Source organism: Mastacembelus armatus, chromosome 9 (assembly GCF_900324485.2).
Source record: "Mastacembelus armatus chromosome 9, fMasArm1.2, whole genome shotgun sequence".
In the NCBI taxonomy this organism is placed as follows: Eukaryota; Metazoa; Chordata; class Actinopteri; order Synbranchiformes; family Mastacembelidae; genus Mastacembelus; species Mastacembelus armatus.
Genome location: NC_046641.1, coordinates 9,452,108 through 9,477,532, shown reverse-complemented (window position 1 = coordinate 9,477,532; position 25,425 = coordinate 9,452,108). Strand labels below are relative to the sequence as shown.

At 39.3% G+C, this 25,425-nt stretch overlaps 2 protein-coding genes across 2 annotated transcripts; both read right to left on the bottom strand.

Moving 5' to 3' along the window:
* Positions 1-420: 420 nt before the first annotated feature.
* Positions 421-2,104, bottom strand: nkx2.7 (NK2 transcription factor related 7). The gene is made up of 2 exons (XM_026321090.1): positions 1,867-2,104; positions 421-977 (listed from the first exon to the last, which is right to left on the bottom strand). The coding sequence occupies exons 1-2, from the start codon at positions 2,102-2,104 to the stop codon at positions 421-423; spliced, it is 795 nt and encodes a 264-aa protein (XP_026176875.1).
* Positions 2,105-16,283: 14,179 nt separating this feature from the next.
* Positions 16,284-20,478, bottom strand: stc1 (stanniocalcin 1). The gene is made up of 4 exons (XM_026321914.1): positions 20,195-20,478; positions 18,273-18,415; positions 17,912-18,123; positions 16,284-17,424 (listed from the first exon to the last, which is right to left on the bottom strand). The coding sequence occupies exons 1-4, from the start codon at positions 20,373-20,375 to the stop codon at positions 17,124-17,126; spliced, it is 837 nt and encodes a 278-aa protein (XP_026177699.1). The 5' UTR covers positions 20,376-20,478; the 3' UTR covers positions 16,284-17,123.
* Between the last annotated feature and the right edge of the window lie 4,947 nt (positions 20,479-25,425).

Sequence of the window (25,425 nt, the reverse complement as noted above, 5' to 3'; positions counted from 1 at the left end):
GCCTTTTAACAGGAGTATACACACCCATGGGTTTATTTCACATCCAGATCAGCTACTTTGAAAGAGTTTAGTGACGTCAACAACCATCTAACACATAAATAAAAATATTATACCCGACACCAAAAAGAAGAAAAATCAAATCAATAGAATGAAAATGATTCATAAAATAGCACGGATGCTTTTATATCCAACATTTTATAACCTAGTCTTTCATTAGGAATTCTTAACTATTATTTGTATGTAGCTATTAAATAAATCCACTAAATGTAAATATACTCTTCAAGGCAGTGTGTATTATTAACCAATCAGTTGATTTTTTTATTTGTATGTTTTGTTTGTTTTTCTGAGGTTCAACATGAGAAAACTGGCAACATACAAAATATACAATAAAATGTATACGTGCTATCTTCCTGGTGTTAATCACCAGCCTCTGACACCCTGTAATGAAGCCTGGAAGTGTCCGTGGTTGAAGGGCCCCTCGCTGCTGCCTGTTAAATCAGCCAGCTGGGTACTGGGCATTTGTGCGCCACTCATGCTACCTGGGGTGGACACGCTGTGAAAACCATACACGCTGCAGTTTCCATATCCAAACACAGGGTTATACTGTCCGAGTGTCACGTTATATGGGGCCGAAGGGGAACCTGCGCCGCACAGTTTCCCGTCTCTCACCAGCACCGGCACCGCAACTCTCCTCGGCGCAGGTGGAAAACCAGCCAGCTCCAGAGACTTGTCCTGCCTCTGTCGCTTACATTTGTACCTCCTGTTCTGAAACCAGATTTTGACCTGCGTGGAGGTGAGTTTGAGGATGTGGGCCAGGTGTTCTCTCTCCGGGGCGGACAGGTAGCGCTGCTGCCTGAAGCGCCTCTCCAGCTCTGACACTTGCGCCTGAGAGAAGAGCACCCGGGGCTTCCTGCGCAGACGGGGAGCGCTTTTTGCGCTTTTGTCGCAGTCAGGTGAACTGTCGAGACCGCTCATCTCTGCACATCCGAAGAGAAAACACCAAATCACACAAAATCAAACTTAGTGAAACTTAGACAACAAAATAAAAAAAGTTCCAGACTATTTGGCTGCAAACACTATGAGAGCTATGCACATTAAATGAGCTACAATACAACAGGCGAGGCTATTTAATCATATTTTCTTTTCTAAAATAAAGGATAAAATCATTTGATGGCGTTTATGTAAATGTGCCAACATTTTCAGTCAGATCTGAGAAATCTCTCTCTTCCTCTTTAGCCTTTAATTTTATATTTCGTACTTTGAAACATTTCTGTTTCCATTGCATCGTTGCTAATATAGACTACTCCTGACAACTGTTTGAAAATAAATAAAATATAAATAGTAATGAATAAAATAGTTTGAGTTGAAAGAATCACATTAGATAATTTTTTGATGCTTTAAAAACGACAGAACTAAATTCAGACTGGTTACAGGTTGTGGTTATTTGCCACTAGATTTAATATTAGCATTAATAGAGTTAATAAAATTATATAAAAAAACCCACCTAGTGTGGTCTCCTTATAGACCACAGGTGCCTGTAACTGATCACACTGATCAAATAATTACAATAATAGTAAAAATCCTTAAGTCATAACTCAGCGACTGCTCTGATACATATGTAGGTGATTACTTTTGGATGACTAGTGGTAAAAATATTTCCCCGCACATTGTAGTTTAAAAGTATTTCAGTGGTTCCAGTAAAAAGAGGTGGAGTAAAGTGAAAATGTGGCAGGTCGCAGGCCTTATTTCATCCAAAGCTTTACGCGCTCGAGGCCCCATTCAGTCGGGCGCCCTAACACAACCTGCAGGTGTATAAAAAGGAGCTAATGTGAGCATGATGTAGGCCTACAGCATGTATCATCTCACCCTGCTCATTAATCTCCCCGCCTGCTGCTGAGTTGTGGGTATCGAGCTTCTCCTGTATCCGAGAGATGCACGGCTCTGGCTCGGAGTCATAAATATCCCTGCTTGTAGACGCAGAGTGCACGTGGGTCGGAAAACCATGGTGAGTCACCAAAAAATCGTTTTCGAAGTCATGGTGGTGCTCCAGCTTCAAAATATCCTTGACAGAGAAAGGCGTCGAGGTAGTTGAACTGGGATGCATCCCCTCCCTGTTAGTTGGCTTTAAATGGCTTTTGAGTCCCCCTTTGCGCACTGGTCTCGATCTGCTGCCTGTGATGCTGCCGGCCGGACGTATTTCTTAACTGACTGATGAGTGAGGGCCCGAGAAGACTTAAGTCATTCAAGGGTCCAGCTAAAGAACATGGGGAGAGATATAGCTGTCACCCCTCTCCAAAAACACTGGCCGACACCCAGCCTGCTCTGGGGCTCCGTTTCTTCTCACCTTACAGGAAGACCTCTGATCATATCCACCATTCTCTCTGCGGAGAAGGTGAATTAAAAGAAGGTTGTTGTCGATGGCTTCACTGAGGTTTAGTGCAGTGGGCTTAAACCTCTGAAAGATTTTTTTGTACTATTATTTTTCAGTGCTTGTGTGTCAGAGAAGGTTTTATTTTGAATAATCCATTTCTTCATGATAGCCTTGGATTCCTGTCAGAAAAATGAAAGTCTGTGGCCGTAATGTGTTGAAACAAGCGCATCTGGAATAATGGAAACAAGTGAAACTACCCCAGTGTAATTAACATACTTAAAAAGGGGCTAATTTATTCAGCCTCAGCCTCTGTGAGCCAAGTAAAGCCACTTAATCAGCGCGCTGGTCCTCGGGGGTTGAGTGATCTTTGGTGATGTTGAACAGCTTTACCATCAACATTGTTTTCCAGACACGTTATTAGTGTTCTCAGGCCACAACAAACAGTAACACTACACCTGATGTTGTGGAAGTGGAGAGGCGGCGGCGCCAGCCTGCAATGCATGAGTGAGGCCGAGACGCGCGTCCGCACAAACAGGAACAAGGACAGACACGGGCTGTCCCTCTGCAGCACACAGGGAGGAGATATATGGAGAACACTTACTGGTCCGGGCAGGGGGCTTTGAAAGCTCTGACTGAAACCGATGATAGCTCATTTCATTATCAAGTAACAGGAAATAAAAACACCCAATGGTGACACAAACCATATAGGCCTATGTAATGCCTAACTCAGAGCTCATGATGATTAATGAACTGTAATGAGGTTGTTAATAGTAATAATAATGATAATAATAATTATAATAATAATAATAAATGATAACACGCTATCATTTACATATTAATGTGATCTCCCTTTTTCTTAATTACCATGATCAAACTCTGCTGCTAAAGCAAAAAAGGTGAGACTCCAAATCCAAACCTCAAATCTACTCTGCTTCTTACTTTCATTGGCCCTCTGCACCACTGACACTGACACTGAGTTTCCATCTTCTGAAATGAAGAACTGATATAAATATTCCAGAAACTTGAGGCTGATTATCGATCAGTTAGAGCTATTCTCTAGTTTCATCCGGGGGGGGGGGGGGGGGGGGGGGGGAATGGGGTGCTGGCAATATGCTTAGGTTTAAAAAATTCAGAACAAGTATTGTATGGACAGGAACTGAATCACTTTAACAGGACAGCCATCAACACAGTCCTGAGCAGAGACAGCCATCAGAAGGCCCATGTTAGGGCTGTGGTTCTGTCATTAGAGTTTAAGAAATATTTAACACTGTGCTCAGTCCCACTGCTGTGTCATCACAAGATGTTTGAACGGCCACCAGAGGTCACTGTTTAGAGGTTTAACTTGAACCCTCCGTAGATGTGGTCTGACAGCCATGAGTTTTCTAAGGCTCAAATAATTGTATTCAAAACAAAAATCTCAGATAATGTCTCTAACCCTCAGTTAACAAGCATGTGTATATTATTTTGAAAAAAGAAACAATTAAAAAAGTTGCTAAATATTTTCACCCAGAGTCTTTAACCCCAAATTTCATTCTCCTTTTAGTCGGTTCTACATGCGAGCCCTGAAAACTCCTTCTTCCTCTGTGACCAATGTGTGACTTCTGTGTCACTGTATCATCTGTGTATATTAAACCCAAAAACAGGGTGTGCATATAAAATACATTCTTGAAAACCCATCCATGACTGCATTTATGTCCAAATTTGCAACAACTTTAAATGATATCCTGTTGTAGAACATGGGATCAGTTGTGCCTTTTACATTTCCAAGAGAAGACACATTTTCATGAAGACAACATGAAGATTTCTTCTATTCTATTTATTGACAACAAGAAAAAGACATTGACAGCAGTCAGCAACCAGAGCAGAGCAGTCCCTCTACTGGTTTGCTGTATTGGCTTATTCGTGTAAATAATTACTTGAGTGTTTCCAACGGGAAATTAAAGAAGCATGGCAGCACTGAAACAGACAAAAGTGACAGTCGGCATATTAATTACTATAGAAGTTGAGGTTATTTTCTCCTGGGGGTCTCTGTGTTTTTGCCATTTGGCAGATTGCTGCATGTAGTCATCCAGATGCTGCTTTAGCTGCTTGTTTATAGGTTTTTACAGTAAGAAAAAAGTTTAGTCTTAAACCGAGCTTAATACAATCTTAAACCATAATGCAATAGGGTCTCAGCAGCGGTATTCAGTGAGACCAGCACACTGCATAATGACAAACCAAGAAACCTGAACTTCAAAGGCAGGCGAGAAACAACTCAGAAGTCATCTGTGAATTGTTTGACACCTTAGGGATTTCAAGGTGTCCAGTTTGATGGGTAAATTACTTAATCGCTGCAGCAGTGTTCTCTGAAGGCTTGGAGCAATGCTCTCTCTGCGTTTCTGTGACTCCTGTTGCTTAAAATCAAAGGCTTTCCTATTGATTCCACTATGTGTCCCCTCACTGTAACATTAGAAGCTAGCTAAGTACAGTTTTTCACCAAATACCCCTAATTCATCATAGAGCAAAAAAGGAGGCTGATAGCAGCTGAAAGATGAGACGCAGTTGTTTTGCACTGTGTGAAACAGAACCCTGCCTTCCTGTGGCCAAGATGCAACTAAAGATACGCAAATCAAAATATTATGTGACACTGACATTTCCTTTCAGGACAGTGGCAGACCTTTCAGTTAGACCACAGAGATGCAGTGCCTGAATTTCCCTTTGGGGATGAATCAAGTTTATCTTATCTTATTATCTTATCTATCTCCAAGGTGTGCTCCAATGAGCCAGATATGTTCAACTCCACTGCCATCATCCCAGTTTCAAGGTCCACAAGCAGCAAGAGCATTACTGGCTCCAGGGAGGCTACTCTGCTACTCCTGTTCCTGTAGTCTGGCCTGAAATCAGAGATTTACTTTGGAGGGATCAATAAATAAAAAAATGAGGTCATGATCTTTTGTCTGATTTACTAGTTTTGAGTCTGTATTTGGTTTTGTTGTGGTTATTTTACCTCTCTTTGTGTCAGTTTTGTGTCTCCTTGTAGACATCTTTCACGTCTAGACATTTGACTTTCCAACAAGAAAAGTCACTTCTAGCAAAAGCTCCAGCAGAGGGGCTTCCTGACCTCTCGGGCCCCTGGACCTGAGCTGAGCAGGTCAGTGCATCCATAATTTTAATGTGCTTGTATATTCTACCTTCTCAGCGTATTTTTACATTTTGTAAGCAATACTCCAAGACTCCTAAAACAGAAATCTAAAAGCTCTCAGGCAGGCAGTCAGAGAAGACACAAGAAGCAGGCAAAGACTGATTCAGGTAAAGGTCAAGATAACACCAGTAGTGCTATCTGGCAACCTACTGAAACAGGGCTAGTCCATATACAGAGCAGAGATGAGCAAGTGGAAGTGGCACCGTATGAAAGGTCGGGGATGATAATGAGAAAACAACAAGAGGCAGATGAGAGTGGAAACAAAACCTAACCAGGAATGATTGGCAAATACATTAGTTGTAAAGACAGAGGATGTAGACAGTTTACAAGTTAGAAAACTTTTTTAAATAAAGAAAACCTTATTAGTTAGGAAAGCCTAATTAAATTGGAGGGGGAGTGACTGTAGCCTATAGTTGTACTGAAATACCACTGCCTGCAAGCTTTAACTAGAACAGCAATTTTTGGACTTCTAGTTGTCTGATTTTAGAATTATATATTTTATTTTCTATATGTTTCTGATAATTCTAACATTTCAGTCAAGTATATTCTACTAGAGGAGGAAATTATAAATTGTGTTTGTACTCTTGGAAATTAATTAAAAAAAACAAAAAAAAAACATAATGTTGTGAAATTTTAGCCTACGGGAAAATCCAGTGACTATAATGAACATTCCCATGAATTGCCATGAATACTTTCCACCTTATCAGCCATGGGTCAGTATTAACCGTATCGACATTAATGTCATTAATGTGTTTTAATAATAAGCTTAAGAGCTGCATTGGGACATATTTGTGTTTGATACGTTGCTCAGTTTCTTATTGCAGAAGTTTTTAGACCAGTTTATTTGAATAGTGCGTTAGTGTATAACATGTGGGCCATGTTCAGGTTCTGTTTGTATGTGACTCTGTTAGAAAACAAGTGGATCTAATGTCGTTATTTACGTCAGGTGACGGTGCCGTAAGGCAGCAGGTAATGCGCATATGTGAAGAAGTTCAGGAGCAGTGCAGTAATGTTACTAATGTGTGAGCTTTAAAGCTTCGGCCGGTTATTTTTACATGAAATCATTGTAATCGCTGTAAAGGATTATTGGAAAACAACATGGTGTTGTAATGGACCGAGCCGAGCTGCACTGTTGTTCACATGACCCCTCACCCACCTGGTAGTTCTGGCCCTGGACTGGTGAGTGGGCCTACATTGGCCACTGCTGTTGGTTTTCTACCTGTTGTCAGACTCTTCAGTTAAATGTCAGCCCAGCCTGTATGATCTCCTTGTCTTCTTCACTACAGCTGATTTACAGCTGACCATGTTTTCATTAGTGTTTAAAGGTCAATGCTGAGATATGTCCTTTTTTTTTTAAGATATATTTTTTTTGTGATTATTCACCTCTAAATTCCTGATCCTTGTATAATGTTCTCTCCTCTGCACAGAGGCATGCACACATGTGGTAACACATTTTTGGTAATATTTGTAGTGCAGCTGAATGAAAAGGACGTTTTGAGATGAAAACATGAAGAGCTGATTTCATCTATTATCACTGTGCTCAGTCTTTGTTCTTGTGTATGTAAACTTTACTGGCTACAACTGCAGTTGTTTTGAAAATATTTGAACAAGATTACTGATGAGGAATTGCAGCGGATTAATTTTGAGAGTGGGACAACAATCAGCGTGGCATGTTTTCGATAACCATGCAAATCTTTTATGACAGACCAGTGCATCATTATGCAAGCTTTTGGCTTAAGTGTGGAGTTCTTGCGGATTTGGTCTTTCAAACGGAATTACAATTTCTTAGCTGATGTTTTTTTGTGTGCTTTTTATGGCATAAAAACTGGTGTAATCTGTTTTTAACCACTAGATGTCCCTGCCACACTGTGTCCATTACAATGGCTCCAAACATAATGATCACTAGGTGAGAGATTATCATTCATTTCTTAGCATTCGGTGTCCTACAGAGCTCTGCTGTGCTTTATGTTCAGGTCACAGATTATGGGGCACGGCGAGGAGACAGCACATTTGCAGCCACTTCGTTGTCTCTTTAACACTGGCAGCTGCTTTTCAGACTAATACAAAAGCAAAGAGGGCACAAATAACATATACATATGTCTCAATCTCATCTTGTCACTGTCTTTTCATTGAGACTTGATTGAGCTTGAAATCTTTCTTTCAGAGCCGACATCTGACTGTCTCTACTGTGACCCCGTTTTGTTTAGTCATGTTCCTATATGTTATCACTTCCTCCAGGTCTAACAGAAAAGCTAACATCTGTCCAGTAGAAGATATATGCATTCAGAACTAAGGAAAGCCACAAATGATTTCTGCTCAAAGCTTAAATAACATTCATACAATATCTGCATGAGTGAAATCTGTGTATTGTTTCCATTGTTCACTGTTCAGGTGGAGAGAGAATGTGCTCTCCAACGCGCTGCAAGAGAAAGCAACATTTAAGAGCTTTCAAGAGCATTTCGACTGCACTAGTGAAGTGACTGAATATGATTCTCACTTGGCTCCATCAGTTTCATTGGCTGAGGCAGCTGTTGGGTGCACAAATAGTATAGTGTTGTACAAACTGTGCAGTGAACTTATTATTTACTATTTCTAAACGTACCTATATTTTCCATGCAACTGTGAATCCAGTTCAAAGCATTTGAATGCAAGTCAAAACTGGAGATGCTTTAGCATAAATGAAAAATTCTCTGTTTCTTCTGTTTCCCCCTGTCACTCCAGCGCTTTCTCCAGTAAAATTTGATCTAATTTGCTTTTCCCATTCTTGGGTATTTCCCCACAGAAATGAAGGGATGGTGATTGCTGGGTAAGATTGGAGTGGATCTAATCTTCCACTGCTCTCAGTCATACTCCATTGCACTGCACATCTAATTTGTCACACTGCTGATGAATATGCCACAAGTTTCATGGGAAAGAGAAGGACATAATGAATATAAAACACACTGGGAGAGGGAAGAGGCAATTGCTGTACCGCACTAACCACGATGCATTGTTCATTTGTCCCATCAAATTGCTAACACTATGCATGCACCATGGATACACTGCTTTGCTCCCTACGATTTTGATCAAGAGGTTAAAACAATGATAAACAATAGTGGGTTTGTGGCTCGTCTGCAGATTTTAGGCAGAAACTCTGTGGTCATTTATGATAATCAACTACTGGGTCAGTGTTTGTCCAAGGAGGGCATGCATCATCCCTCAACACTGTGTGCCCCGCTGTGAAAATCTGTGTGCTTGTTTCAGGTCTGCTTGTAAGAAACCCGTAATTATTTCTAGTGATAGGTGCATTCAGTTTTTGCATATTCAGACACTGCTGTAGGCAGATGTATTTTACTGGTATGCACGTGCTTATGGTTTATACAACAGTAGGTGCTATAACACTGTATCTGGGGGAGCACTGTTTCACTGCCGGTTTTAAAAAGCAATAACAAATTTTAAAAAACACAAGCAGATGGTATAAATTGCATTGCATCTGCATAATGATATTCTAATTTTGTCATTATTCATTATTGCTCTGGTTGTGATTGTCAGGGCAGCGATACACTCGGCAGCAGTCCAAGCAACAGGCAATAAAGTGAATAACCAGGGTCAGAAATCTGTTCAAATGTTTCCTGGCAACAAGATGTTTCTGTGTGTTGAAAGCAGTAATTCCATCCCAATAGCTTCTAAAAGTTGCCCACTACATAACTGCAGCTATGTAACTGGGCAGAAAAAGACTGAGCAAAACCGATTTCTACAGAAACCATGTAAAGCAATTGAGAATGCTCTTGTTCTGTCCATCATGCTTGTGTTAAATCCATTGATGAGTTGAGAGTGGATGTCTCTTTAAAGAAGGAGATGATAGAATCTGTGTGCAGAGCTGCTGCATCACCTATCCATGAGACTGGAGAGCGGCTGATGAGAAAGCCCTTCAGGACTCTTCTCTAAATAGGCATGAAATTATATCTCCCTCTGACTGAGATTAGCGTCCGTGGAGCCTCTCGCGTTCTGCCCCCTCTTTTCCTCAGGCTCTCAAACCAAACAGGCACTTTGCAGTTTCAGCTCGTTTGTGCTCGAGTTTAAGAAAGTTCATTTTCATCAGGAGGTGCTCTCTGTGTCCTTCATCTTCCTTCATGAGTCCTGCTGGATTTGTTACACATACAGAGTACTCAAGGGATGTGGCGAACCATAGCAATGTTATGTGCAGATGATTTGTGCTTAACAGAGCAGCTACTTTATCCTTCGCTGGACAGAATTTGATAGAGAATTTGAAACTGTTTGAGGACAAGCAGTACACGGCAAGTGGTTGAGAATCTGTCCTTTTAATAAACGAAAGCTAAAAGAAAATAATACATGAAAAGATTTGTAAGCGTAGATTATAAATATATATTCAGCCTCAGTCAGGAAATAAAATCTCAGTTTAATGGGGGCTCTAAAAAGAAACTCTAATGTCACTAAATGATTATTCATACACAGTTAGGACAAAGGAAGTCTCTATATTTTGTTATTCTAAGGGTGTAGGGACCAAAGTGGAGCAGAGCTGAGGACAGAGCATCCTGTGTTCCTGGTAGAGAAACTGCAGCTAATCTGGGTTTGGCTAGTTAACAGTGATTTAGGAAACATCTGTTTCACTAGTAAAGGACAACTGGCCACCCAACTTCGCAGTCTAAGCCCTGCTAGGCAGTGTTGGCTCAACACTCGTAAGGCATTTTCAGTTTACCTTTGAGCATAGTTTAAGGTGGACTGGACCATTTGGACCTCAGCTCAGGAAACTGGTTCTTGATATGTGAAAGCCTGTTCAGTTCAGTTCAGTTCAGTTCAGACAGTACATGATCAGTCTTCACACAGCAACATATAACCAACACACATTTCTTTTTATGGTGATGGTTTCTAGTGGCTCTGATGTGTATTTTGTTATGATAATTCATAAAAGGCTGAAGTTATTATTCGCTCACTTCCTGGTGTGTTAAGCTTGGTTTTTCGTTGTGTTGGGGTTAGGCCTAGAATCCAGTTACAGTCTCATTGCTTTGTCTCATTCTTACCTGAGATAGGATTCTACCTGCTCAACAGGCCTGGGTCTTCTTTGTCGTATTTTTTTCACACCAAATACTTTCAATTGGTGAAAGGTCCGGACTGGAGGTAGACCAGTTCATCACCCAGACTCTTGTAATACAAAGCCATGCTGTTGTCATAGATGCAGTATGTGGCTTAGCATTGTCCTGCTGAAATATTCAAGGCTTTTTTTGAAAGAGACGTCTGGATGGAAGCATGTGCTGCTCTAAAACCTGGATATATCTTTCAGCATTGATGGGGCCTTTCCAGATGTGCAAGCTGCCCATTCCATACTCACTAATGCACCCTCATACCGTCAGAGATGCAGACTTTTGAACTGAGCACTGATAACAAGCTGGAAGGTCTCTCTCCTCTCTAGTTCAGAGGACGCGGCGCCCATGGTTGCCAAAAAGAATATCAAATTTTGATTTGTCTGACCACTGAACAGTTTTTTTTTACTTTGCCACAGACTATTTTACATAAACTTTAGCCCAGAGAAGAGGGTGGTGTTTCTGGATCATGTTCATATATGGCTTCTTCTTTGCATGATAGAGCTTTAACTTGCATTGCCGGATGACATGACAAACTGTATTCACAGACACTGACTTTTGGGAAGTATTCCTGAATTGATTAGACTCATGCCTGTGTTTAATGAAGTGCTGTCTGAGGGCCCAGAGATCACAGGCAGCCAGTGTTGCATTTCAGTCTTGTCCCTTGGACACAGAGAGTCAGAGATTTCCCCAGGTTCTCTGAAACTTTTGATGATATTATGTACTGTAGAGTTTGATATATTTAAAGTCTTTGTGATTTAACATTCAGGAACATTATTCTGAAGTTGTTCAACAATTTGTAGATGCAGCTTTTCACAAATTGGTGAACCTCTGCCCATCTTTACTTCTGAGAGACTCTAAGATGCTTTTTTTAATACCCAATCATGTTACTGACCTGTTGTCAATTAACCCAATTAGATGTTCTTCCAGCTCTTCCTTGTTAGTACCACTTACTTTTCTTTTTGCCTCTGTCCCAACTTTTTTGAGACGTGTTGCCGTTATCAATTTCAAAATTACCTTATTTTCTTTCTCAAAATGGTACACTTTCTCAAGTTAAATATTTGCTATGTTTTTTATGTTCTATTGTGAATAAAATATGGGTTTTATTGCCATTTGAAAATCATTGCATTCTGTTTTTAAGTAAATTTTGCACAAAGTCCCAACTTTTTTGGAATTAGGGTTGTAGATGCAGCTATTTGGAAGTTGGTGCCATTGAGATGATGGCAACCTGATGACTTTTTATGCTGCCGATGACATTAGAAAGGCTAATAGCTCAGCATATTATTACGGTGTCATGGATGACACATTTATATTGTGGTCTGACTACAGGGGTGGTGATGAAGGGAATCAGCAGGAATCTGTTTGCTGATGGATAAACCAAAGTCATTAAGTCAGAGCAGACTATTTTAGAGCAGCTGATGCAGAAATATACTAAGGAGTTTCTAAACTGATAGATGATGATGCAAATATCTGAATGATGTTGGATGCAAATGAGTGAAACAGGAGCAAAGCAACATATTTCATACCATATGCCAGATATGATAAATATTTTATTTCGGATCAGCAAAAGACACACAGTTGATGCATTTGTATCTTTCATGACTTTTTCAGTACAGAGAAAAAACCCAAACATATACACAATATGGGTATATATGTCTATGGGTATATTTTAAAGTGCAAGTGATTCACAAGGGTCAATCATGCGTTACATAGCATCTGTATCAGGAACTTCAGTAATCTCCTTAAATCCTTGATAACTTTTTGAATGTAAAATAACTGTCACTTATATATGAATACAAAATAAACTTTACTAGTCACTGAAGCCTTTTGATTTTGTTTAAGCACAACAACATTTATCAGTTTATTTCAAGTCTTGAGAGGAAAGAGTACCATGAAGTGCCAGAAGTGAGGGAATCTTTAGTCTCTAGTAATGACAGGAGAAACAGTTTCACAAAACTCACCATGGGTCAGTTTAACGATACTCCAGTACCACCTTAAGCACCCTATACTTGAATTCAAATCGGAGACAGAAAGAAATCAAAAGCCTTATACTTTTCTCACTTTAACAGCCTTCATGGGTCATCTGACTTGGGCGTGTCCTCGTGGAAACAGACATTCATTATACAGGTACATTCTCTGAAATTACCATTACATTTGACTTGGTGAGGAAACAGTCAATTTGCCCTTGCCAAACATATTTGACAGAAGGAATGTTCATAGAAAATAATAAATATGAATAGATGGAGAGACATTAAAATGTTTAAACGCAGGTGTGGACTGATGCTGAGCTCACTGTGTGTTGACAGATCAGAGCGGCCACAGTAGAGGGACATCCGAACAGCATCGTACAGGTAACAGTTTAGCAGCAGCTGTTGGGTTTTGGATTTACCCATGGACAACAAAGATACAGACATATGTATCGATAGTACATGAAGAAGCCCTGACCCTTCAGGATGCAAAATAGTCTAACTTATTTCCATTCACTGGGAAAATAAAACATGTCTCAGTTGCACATGTGCTGAATGTTTCAATGCCCTTTATAGTGGTTAAGATGCAAAGTGCATAATAAACATAAAATAGTAAGCTAGGATACACTACAGTGTGACTATACCTCTTAACCTCCTAAGTGATTCCTTCAGAACTGCTGTCCTTTCGCACCAAATGACACAAAAAAATGATCATATTCACAGAACAAAAGAAACACCAGTTGACAAAAACCACAGAAACGGAAAGCAATACAGAGGAGCAGTGCCGTCACACTGTGAGAGCAGTATGAGAGCACACATGCTGCTGCTTTATTCACACAGCATCAGCTGGCACTGAATGAAGTAAAGGTCAATTTCTGTGTTGCTGTGAATCCTTTGTGTGTGAGATTATTGCATAGTTTGGAATACTTAACATAGCTATTAAATTGACACTGAAAAATAAAACATTTTCTTTTTCTGGTGTGTGCTTTACTCAGTGATCCATATATATATATATATATATATATATATATATATATATATATATATATATATATATATATATATATATATATATATATATATATATATATATATATATATATATATATATATATATATATATATATATATATATATATATATACATATTTGCTTTTTTTTTTCAAACCGGACTGGGTTCAGTTCCTGTCATAAAGTCAAAGCAAAAGCTATAATGACAATCAAAATAAAGCAAAGTAGAACCTTTTAATAATACTACTACTAATAATAACCATTTTTAAGATGACTGATTTGCAAAACTTAAATATTATATAGGGATTTTCTGAACTGAACCAAGCCCTGGTTGCAAGATAATCTTCATATTGTATTTTCATTGTGCACAAAGATTTACAATTTACTCCTGAAGAGAAACAAACTTAAGCTATCCATTATCTCTGTTACAGCATGGTCCTAAACCACCATGTACCTACAAGGTTAGATAAAGCAAACACCAGCATGAACCCCCTTCTCACTGTTTGTACTAACCTGCTGATTCTGTATGATTGTCTTGATCTCTGAAGGCCATGAAACATATAATCTTAGTTACTGTATCTGCAAAAATGTTCCTATTTCATATCTTGTTTTTGGAAAGAAAAATGCTAAATGGATGAAATCTACTGGACCTTGTTATATTGATGTACAGTTATTAGGTCACTTAATACAGACTAACATCAGCATTTTATTGTTTGAGACAGCCTGATTGTGTGAATGTTATTTTATTTCAGCTTGTCTAATATACCAACAAAAAGCAAAGTGACTGAAATCACTCATGTTGCAGTAACTGACATACTGCACAGGGTTTTTTTTAGTCAACTATTAACCATTTTTTGGAATTTCTGCCTGAAAAAGACCCAACATAAATTTTACCAACCCTGTTCGCTATGTGAGAATTTTCAAATACAAGACTTCATATTTTTACTTCTGATTAAATTAAGAAAAAATATTTAAATTTCAAGGTGACAGACACCCTTATAAAAATGAGTCAGGTGATGCTAATGGTATTGAATCTGTTTAAAACTTCTGAACTGCAACTCACACTAAACACAAAATTTAATGCTGTGTCAATAAAGAACAGAACAATACATTATCTATTATTATTATATCTATCTGTATCTATTTTAGCCATTTTGTTAGCCTTCAAAAGCCAATTTTGCCACTCTTGATGACCTTCTTGCAACAGTAACGGCCGTTCACATTTTAATAATAGCTACAGTCTAGACCCAGTCCCAGGACTACTGGGTGGAAAGGGTTAACCTTCTTGACCCTGGGCTCTGAAAACATAAAAACATATATTCTTTATCAACTTCTAACTATGAATGACAGTTCTGGTGATTTCACGTGAGAGACTGGGCAACGTTTGAATCAGAATCAGATGACATTTGTTTGCTTATGTTGTATCTGATAAAAACACATCCACACAGCTCTGATTTAAGCAGATCATTGGGATTTTTTAATGTTAAACTCCTAAACTGTAATTTATTTATTTTACAGCTTATTTAGTTGTGATTATTTAATGTTGTGGAAAATACTTTTACAATCAAGTTTTCAAGGGCTCTAAAGAGTGTGCAGCTGAGGGCTGGAGCCAATACAAACAGTACAGTGTGTACTCCATAGAGACCTGATATCCTTTCTCTCCTGTATAATACCAGAACTGATACATCCATCTAATATCTGTACCGCTTATTCAAGACAGATATATTTAAAAAAAAAAAAAGTAGAAAATAACAGGAAAGAAATGCAGCTGACACCTAGATTCGAATGTATTTACATGTGGTCACCTTGGGGAAATTAGTTTCATCCCATACAAGGAGAAGTGTCATAAGGGAGTGCAGATCCATCACAAAATTACTATGAGGGTAGTTGCTGGTGTTTGTTTTACTTATACATGATCAATCTTCAATAATGTGCACAGGCCCCCCAGGACTAAAGAAGCACATCTAGCAGCTGCAATGCCAACCTTTTTTTTTTTTTTTTTTTTAACCAGAAAGTGTGTCAAAATGAAGCTATAATTTTGTTGTGGTCCCTTTAAACACCCATAAAGTAGATCACCTGACCTGAATGACCAACCTTGTTCCCCTATGGCCAGCACAGAGTCATGACATGGGTCCCATTCAGTCAATAGAGTGTAAGCTCACCTTTTTTGGCATAAAACTCATGTTCAAATAGGAGCCATGACTGAACTGCTTTTTAAATCTGTAAACTAATTAAAACTACAATAATGCATTAAAATAAAAAAAAACATTAAATAATATAGTAGGAAAATAAATATCATTCCAACAAGGCTTTTGTTTTAAATAGTCATTCTGAATCTTGACACTGGAAGCCAGCGTGTATGTCACGTGATTCACCTCAGAGAATGATGATCATCAGTCCAATCTGATGGCTGCTCTCAGTCTCATCGGTGAAGGTGCTAATCAGCTACTGCTCATACACCACTGCTTCACATTCAGTTAAGAACATGGATACAGATTCCACTAAACATGGTCCCACATATAGAGCTCAACAGTCGTATGCATTACAAGTGTCTGGATACAAGATATGCAAAATGGACTTTTTCTGATAGACAGACTAGGCCATGACCTGGACAAGCCTTATGTGCAGGAGAATGATTTGAAACACGTCCATGGCTACATCTGTCATCAGAAAAAAAAACAAAAACAAAACAAAACAAAATAGTTATAAGTGCTATAGCTATACACTATTTTGGTATTTCATGAATAGCATTCAGGGCAGTTTGAAGTTTTTGGTCAGCGTAAGGTAACCTCTTAAAGGTTATCATGAAACCTCTACAGACCTCACTCCTTATGAGCACTCTTTTTTTTTTTTTAGAGGGCTAGCTATGGCTGTCTCAGATAACTTAGTATACAGTACATTTAAGTGTTATGTTAGTGTCAGAAAATAGAAATGAAGCTCACTTCCGCATCGCATGCTCACAATTTGACTGATCTCATCGCTGAAATATCAAATACATCTACCAATGATTTCCAATTCCTTTCAATGAACTAATAATGCAACTACAGATTTCTTTTCATGGACAAATATGAGGATTAGATTAGGATGAGATTGTGTATGGACTTGTGCTCTAGAGGCGTAAACCACTATGGCCGTTTTTTTTTTTTTTCTACTTTTCACTTGGCATCAAAAGACATCTTAAGGATTCATCACTGCTGGAGGAAGTGAAGAGGAGCGAACAGGGCTATGTTGCAAAGATGCAACAGCCACATGATCAACACTAACTGTGAGCCGACACATTTGAAAACAACTGATGGATGGGGAAGTTCTCTCAAGCCTAAATTGTACGATATACAATTTAACAACAATCAAACTATGATAACAACTCTATGGGCGTTCCTGCATTCCCTAGAGGTGCGTTTTTCTGTAACTTCCAGTCTAGCGGAGAAATGGATTTTTGTCACCCCTAGGGAATAGTGGAGCTTTCATGGTGTTTTGAGGAGAGGGTGGAGTTTTCAGAATCTGAGTGGAAGTTAGGAGCTGTCACTGGCAGAGCGTTTTTTGCTAAAATTACTGGCAGAGTCTCTGTTTCGCAGATTAGGCTGGATCTTGTACATATGGGGACCCATGGACCAGCGCCAGCTCCCACGGCCCTCCACTCCAGTTGGGATAGCAGCAGCTGCAGCCACAGCGGTGGATGGGCAGGGCTTGTTCTGCAGCAGCTGAATAAGCATGGTCATCTCTGGGCCCAGTCGCGACACCATGCTGGTCCTAACGCGGTCCACCGTGTCCTCATCACAGTCCATCAGGCTCTGAAGCAGCTTACCATAAAACCTAGGACACAAAGCGCCAAAGAATGAATTTTTTTAGAGCTCAAAACCAATAAGGATGAAAATGAACAACAATGTATTTTTCTGTAGTTTGAATCTTCATGTAATATTTCTGTGTATTTGTAAACATGCTGTTTGGGCAGCATGTGTGGGAGTGGCCATCCCAGCTTTAGGCATTAGCCCTGTGCTCCACCCTCCTATCCTTTTGTGTCCACTCCCAAACTCCAATCCTACAAGTATTAAAACAACAATAGGAACAAAAACATCCAGACTAGATATTCCTGTTTCATTTTCTTTCATTGTATGAAACAGATGGTAACCAAAACACGGAAATCAATACAAACGCAACCATCTGTTTGGCTACATTAGGTACACTTTCACTTATCGTCCACTGTCTGGTTTAAAAGAGCGTGTTGAACATCACAGGGGTTCAGTTCTGTAATGAGTAACTTTTTGTCTGTTGAAATAAAGACAGCAGAGGAGGCGCTCACCTATTGGGGAAGTGGCTCGGCAGCTGTGCCACTTCACCAATAGCATCTGGATTAGACCGGGCAACCGTGCAGATGTCCAGCTTGCTGTAACACTCTTCTTGTACATCAGAAATCATTCTTTGGAAGGTGGAGCAGCGGCGTATGGTGGAGAATGCCTTCGAGGTGATGCCATTGGCAATGCACTTAAGGCTCTCCTTCACAAATGCTTTACCCTGAAAAAAAAAAAAAAAAAAAGCATTGTTTCACACATTCTTGCCCTGGGAGTTACACCCATGTAATCCTACACAGCTCATGTACATGTAGAAATAGAGAGAACGGATTATTGTACAGTGTGTAGTCTTTGTGGAACTGAAGTGTATACCTGAGTGTCAAATTTAGCAGCACTGTATAGGAAGGACTTGCAGATGTCATGCATGCCATCTGTATCACAAGTTGAGTTTTCCAGGCAGGCGAAGGCTCCGCAGCCAACTTGGAGGGCACTGTTGAGACAGCGTGCCACATCTGCTGTGGGCACAGAGAATCAACCATCAGCAGGGGAGCCAACAGTGGGTTCAGCGGGAATCACTGCACAGTCACTGCGCTCATTACACAAGAGTTGCCACGGTTTCAGCTAAAAAATGTGAGGAACAAAAGAGAATTTTCATACTTTGGTAAATCTCAAAAGACACAAGAGTCACTCAGGGCAAACGGTGACTTGACTGGAGATTGGACACCTTACAGCTTTGAGAGTCTTAGACATTATTTGGCACCACTGTGCTTTTCTCTTGGCAGGGCCCCGTATTCCACTGTTTAGTTCTTTTCAGCAGAGCTTGGATGAACAGCACCAGAAATACCAAAGAGTTTCCTGAAAATTGTTGGCATGCCTGCAGACACATAAACATACACTTGTACCACTGGCACACACACACACACACACACACACACATGCTGCCACCAGACTCTGTCTTCAATTATTTTACACAAGCTGTAATTGTAAAGCTGACTATCAGGACTCTACCTCCCAGTCACTTATTAAGTATTCTTACCTATTAACAGTGCACACATCACAGTCCAGTTAAATATCCAGAATAGATTCCTTGCACTTCTACATAATGAAATACACATTCATGAAATGCTGCCATACTCATTTCAGGAACATCACATGACTGGAATAGTTATTGGGCTGATTAACCCACTAGTAACCCTGATCCCCATCTTTGTAAAACCTCTGAAACAGCAACCTTGCAGCAGCATTAAGTCCTTCAATGCATTTGCCAAACACTGATCTTTGACATAAGGGACACACAAGTCCATGCAGTTGAAATTTTACAAGACAGAGCTATAAAATACAATCTTTAAATAATTGTATCCACAGAGCTGGCCTTCCTTATTCTTCTTCCAAGAATCCACTGAGATGGCAAACAGCCTGACTCAAATCCTTTGTAATAACCATTAAGAGATGTCACTGAGGACCCTGAGCCTACTTGGCACACTTCGTATGTGGGGCCCCATGTTGACCTGCACAGTTAGATAAAGTCTGCCTGCCATCAGGGACCAGAGATTGCTCACAAAATACAGAGAGTGAGCTGCAAATCTTATGATGATGAAGCAGTTCCTGCAGAAGGAAATCAGCATACCTGTTACCAACCCACTGCCTCTTAGCAGGCAGTGGGTATTAAATAGGAAAAGTCAACATTTGAATGAAGCCACGTAAAATCATGCAGTGTCATTTCTTGGTTATTACAAGGGATTTTCTTTCTAAAGAAATGTCAACTAATAGGTTTGCATTAATTTGTCCAAAAGGTACAACCTCAGTGCCAAACAGTGCTTTTCCCGAGGCTTGCTGAGGGGAAAGGTATAACATAATGGTGTAGCCCACTTCTTTTTCTGGCTACACAGGAAGGCTACTCAGGAAGCTTTATGTTTTATGCACTCAAAGCCCCCCTTAAGTCCACTATAATGCTGAATAGTGGTACCTATGCAGCAGCCAAAGCCATGAGAAAGAGACTATCAGCATGACACAGCCTGTACTCTCAGGTGTCAGCACCAAGCTCCATGCTCATCTGTTGCCGGCAGGACACCGGCAAAAACCACAGCGTTAATCCCGCAGCCATCCCCGTGAATCAGCGCGCTCGTTTACACAGAAAAGGCTGCATAGGCCAAAACATTATGAGAAAAAAAATATCATCATTGTGAGCGAGCAAAGGTAAGACAGTGCATTGTATAAAAATTGCGTGTAAAAAAAAAAAAAAAAATCAAGCAGTGCACTCTGAGATATGCAGATGGAGGCAGTGTGTTACTTACAAGGGCTATTGGCAGAAAAGCGTGTTCTCCTGGGCGAATAAGACTCGTTTTGATCCAGTTCATATGCAGATGCGTTCAGCACCATCAGGAGAAAAAGTCCGGTCCTCAAAGGCATCGTCCTCTCAACACAGATAATACAACTAAATGTAAAGAGACGCCTCCTGCTTTGTGTGTAATTCATAAGAATAACGCTCCAAAAGCTTCTGCGGCACCGAAAACAGAATAAATGTAGGCTAGTACAAGTAGGCTGCCAGCAATTTCTCTATATTCGACTCCTCACTATCCTTTTGACTTGCATGACAGATTGCACCGATGTCAAGTCTGCATGGGTTTATATGGGAGCGCTGAACATTACGAGTTCTGCGTTTGGACCAATCAGAACGCAGCATAACAGACCGTGGTCCTGGTCTCTCCGCTACTAATTGATAAAACCATTTAACAGCGACCGTCACTGTAGATCTTTATGATCAGCATCACGGGTTTGGCCATTATTTGTTCGAATAATGTTAAGAAACTAAATCTGTATGTCTATATATGTATGTATCAATATCTACACCTCTGTCTATACAGAGATATAGATGAATATTTAGTAGTTATATCTATTGGGACTTTATAAAACCACCTCTCACTCATACAGACTAGAGGATTTTTTAAATGAACTTGATCAATGCTTTACATCAGCTGAAGCTGCACTTCACCTCTTTACTGAAGCAAAATCTCCTTAATGATCACCAGTTATGAAGCAATGTCTAAGTGTTGTGTTACTGATATATGGAATATATTAGATTATGGACGAGTTATCTTAAGATGAAAAGAATATACACACAATAAGAATAGTATTTTTCTTTTTCATAAAAAAATGTTCTATAGAGAGAGGAATGGGTTAAAATCATGTAAGGGTTTTATAGTTTTTCTTTTGGCTGAAGGGAGGATTGTTTAACCTTTTTTTTTTTATATATTTCACCTTGTGAGATTTAGAATCAAAATTAGATGGATTGGAGTCAAGTATTTACATTGAACAGGATGATTATATGGTCACTAAAGCATAGGGCCATGCAGGTAAACTTTGCCCACTGGTAATTTCAAATCTTCTAATGTGTGGATTGGTGGATCTTGTGGAGGACACCATTCAGATGTTATTGTTTTTTTTAATGTTTTCCATCTTTTAGTTGCTTTGAGATACTGGGAGAAGGTGGTGCAGTTTTATTTCAAGGAAACTATCCAGAGAAAACATTAACACTTCCTTTTTTTGATTTTTAATGTTTTTTTAAGGCAGAACGTGAGCTTCAGCCCTCTTTCCCTGCCCAAATCATTTTTCTACGGTGCGTGACATCAACAAATGCAAAGCTAATAGTCGTTTGACAGACATAAACGCCTTTGTCCAAATATCAACCCAGAACATTCAAATGACATGTCTTTTTTATCACTCTGGCATTTTCCTGAACCGTACTCTGTGATGACACCTTTGTTGCTTTAGCTTAGGGCATCTGCTTAACACAGGCAGAAACAACCTGCGTCGCTGACATAAAGTGTAGATAATCATTACTGTTGACCTAATTCTCCCTGCTCTCCTTCCCAAGACTGTAAAATGTTGGCTCAGAGTCCACTAACTTGCAGCTGCACGTGCCGACATACAGAGGATGATGTGTGGGATTCAAAGCTATCATTTATCATGGAGGCCTCACACCATTAGAGCCAGAATAAAACACTGAGAACATCTTGATAATCCTAGTGTGAAATAAAAGAAAGATGTTTAACAATGATCTGAAAACACTTTGAATCAGATTCACAGCAGAAACCCAAGTATTTTTTGTTGTTGTTGAAACAGTTACACTTTGCTGTCGTGACAATGGCTGTCCTTTTGTTGTTTCAGCATTAGCGTCACTGTGTGTCGGGCACTAATCGTCACGTTTGGATTAAAAAAAAATAAAAATTCAGATGTTTCCCTTTCATGTTCTTTTTCTGCTCAGAGAACAGAGAGCACCTCTTCACACCTCTGTTCTGTGTTCTAGTTGTCTTTGGCAGTCATTGTGCTGTAACCCTAATTTTTCCCAGAGCGCTCTCAGGAGCTGGGCATGATGTCAAGCTGTTGGCACCTTAAATCTGCTGGGAAATCCAAATATGGGTCTGTGCCAGCTTCACCAAGAGTCTTTGTAATGGAAACATAATATGAGTATAACTCAGTGATGAATTCACTTTAATATTTTCACAATAAATCATTATCGACATCTTAGTCCAGAAAGGGCAAACATTTAGAAACTTTTAGTTGCTCATATGAGACACCAGAGAACTAAAGTTTGTGCTTAGGGCTGCTTTAGGATTTGTCCTTTGATGGCACGATTTTGATCTTTTCTCTGTTGTTTTCTTCTCTTTGAAAGAGTCATGTCCATATTTCCAAAACAAATTTTAACTATCCAACTTAAATTTGTAATCTCTCATCTTTTTCTGTTACAACAAAGGAGTTTCTAGGGTGATGGCTGGTTATCCTCTCTGTAGATTAGGTGTAGAAAACAGTATGTCAGTGAACAGTTTGCTTATGTCAGGACTCCTAAAAAAAAATATCTGCAGACAATCAAAATGGGAGAGGTGTAGTATTTGAGTCAGATGTTGAGTTGCTATTCAGGATTTCATTAACATGTTGCTGCTTTTGCAATTATTGCTTTCTCATGAGTTTTTTTCCACTCAAGTGAGTGGGTGTGCGGTGTGTCATTGAACTGAAACTGAAGATGTGAAGTGAGAGTTTATTCATACGTTTTGAAGTCAGTCTCGCCCTTGTTAGCACATCACTGCCGACTCTTCCTCTTTGGAGCGTAGCCATACCACAAACACATTTGAGAAGACCACTTTTGCGTCCTTTAGGGGGAAGGATAATGAATTCCTTTGTCAGGTAGACGAAGGTGATTCACTTTGTTTTCAGAAATATAACAGAAGACAATGGGGCATGGCACTGAGATCGAGGGCAGAGTTCACTGAAAGGACAAATCTGTTGGAGAGAATAAACTTACCGTTGAAAATGTCTTGCTGCAGAGTGGGAGTTTTGCATTCATTTACATCCAGATTGGTGAACCGAATCTCTCTCTGATAGAGGTCACTTTGCATCTAAGTTGAATTTTTCCCTAAGCTTATTGCTATTTCCCTGACAGCAGCTTCCTCTGTAATTATGAGATTACCAGATTGCTCATTATAAGCAAGAGATTTCAAATTAGTGTAATAAATGGGAGGTTGATCTTTTATCAAGTACAAGCAAATTATTCACAAAATTGCTAATATCTGCTCTATAAAGTTTTTTTTAACATATAATGAGTTGCAGAAAATCATGTACAAGCTATCACCTGAAGGACAGTGGCAGTTTAGCTGGGTCCACAAAAGGGACTTTTGTGAGATGTTACTGTGAAGCAGCACCTCCAAGCAGTCTGGTGTTTCTGGTGTGAACCTTATTAAAATATCATTTAGAAATGTATGTGTGTGTTTTAATCTCTGATGTTTGGTCAAGGGGCTAATGCAGTTTTGCTTTCTTGTGGCAGATGCTTGTGAAGTTCCGATGAGAATAAACCCTAATTTTTGAGTATTTTAACCATAAGGTGAGCAGCGGGCAGCAGATCTGCACAGTAATCATTTTGTTGTGGCCTTGTGGGGCTCGCAATTCTTAGAACAATTTGCTGAAGAATGTTAAATTCATTTCTTCCGCTGTAGTATCTGTTTTGCCTCAAACAGATGTCCGCATGACTTGAACAGAAAGCAAAAAACTCAAGGAATTTGCATTGCTCAATGAATCCAATACGAGTACTATACATCTGGACGCTGGAATGAAAACACATTGCAGCTCTGCAACATTAAACTTTAGGACCAAGACACTCATCAAAGTTTGCTAGAACAGTTTTCTGAATTTTTTAGGCACTGGTGTGAGATACAGGTGACTTACTGAAGTCACTGATCTGCAACAAGAATAAGAAACTACACGTATTTTAATCAAATAAAAAAATATTCTAATCATTTTAAAAGGATTTTAAACAGACACTTAACTGCTACTAGTTCTTGTGTTCAAACAATGAATTGCAATGAAAAATGTATTGTATTCATATTATGTTAATGTTGACATTTAAAGTGCTATTAAAATGTAATGTTGAATCCAAAACATTAGGCAGTGTCCTTAGTAAATAAATATCACATTGACCTTTACACATTTCACATAACTGTTTTACATACCACCTGTAAAAATCACAGATTGTTGGTGTTTAATACTGCAGGAGTTAAGATGACCTGCTAAATGTCACGGAGGTTTGTCTGGTTTCAACAGCTCATTCTAAAGAAAGACTGTCACCTCACCTTTTCTTACACTGGAGATCTGCACTCACTGATGAAAAAGATTTTTTTTTTTTTTTTTTTTTTTTGCACGAAGATATTAACTAGTGAAGATGATAAGATAATGATGTGATTACTAATAAACATATACAGATTAATTAACTAAAGATTAATAAATCAGTGAATACTATGATGTTCTTTGTATACTTTTATCCAGATGTTCTATATGGTTCCGGTTACATTAGTGCTTAGTATTTTGTGATTTGTATCAGGTTCCTGTATTGAGTTACATTGATTTTTGGTCCTACTGAGATTCCTTTACCAGGGTTTATCCATGGCTTCAGCTCGTCTGCGCCATCCTCAGCAAGGTGTGTTGTGTAGTCATATAAAAGCATCCATGCTGTTGATGTGTCCTCAAACAAGGCATTAAATCTTAGTCCCCTGCACCACTGGTGCCATCCTCTACCTGACCCCATACTTTTATCTTCCTGTAAGACAACAGAAATGACTAATTTCTCCTTAGGGAATTAAAAGGATATTGTTCACTCAGATCAGGAGCCCAAAGACATTCTACAAGGACCAAAAGTGTGGTTTTGATTCTCCCTGTGTGTGTTTTCTTCCAGTTTTTTTGTTGCAAATGGCTAAAACTGATTGGAAACATTTTTAATGGGAATGCTTTTGAAGTTGGATGGTGGAAACAAGTACTGTCTAGTTGCGTGAGCCACACTGTTGAAGATACATTTGAAATGCATTAATTTATCAGACCCACACTACTTCCCAAAGGGCAGAGACAGTTACAGAGCTCTGTGAAACACAGTGTTATTCCCAGAGCTTCATTGCTCCTTATCATGCAGTGGTGCTTTTGCATTTGCTGTTTGAAGCACCTGCCGTCTGGTAGATTTTATGTGGCCAATGTTCACAGATGCACA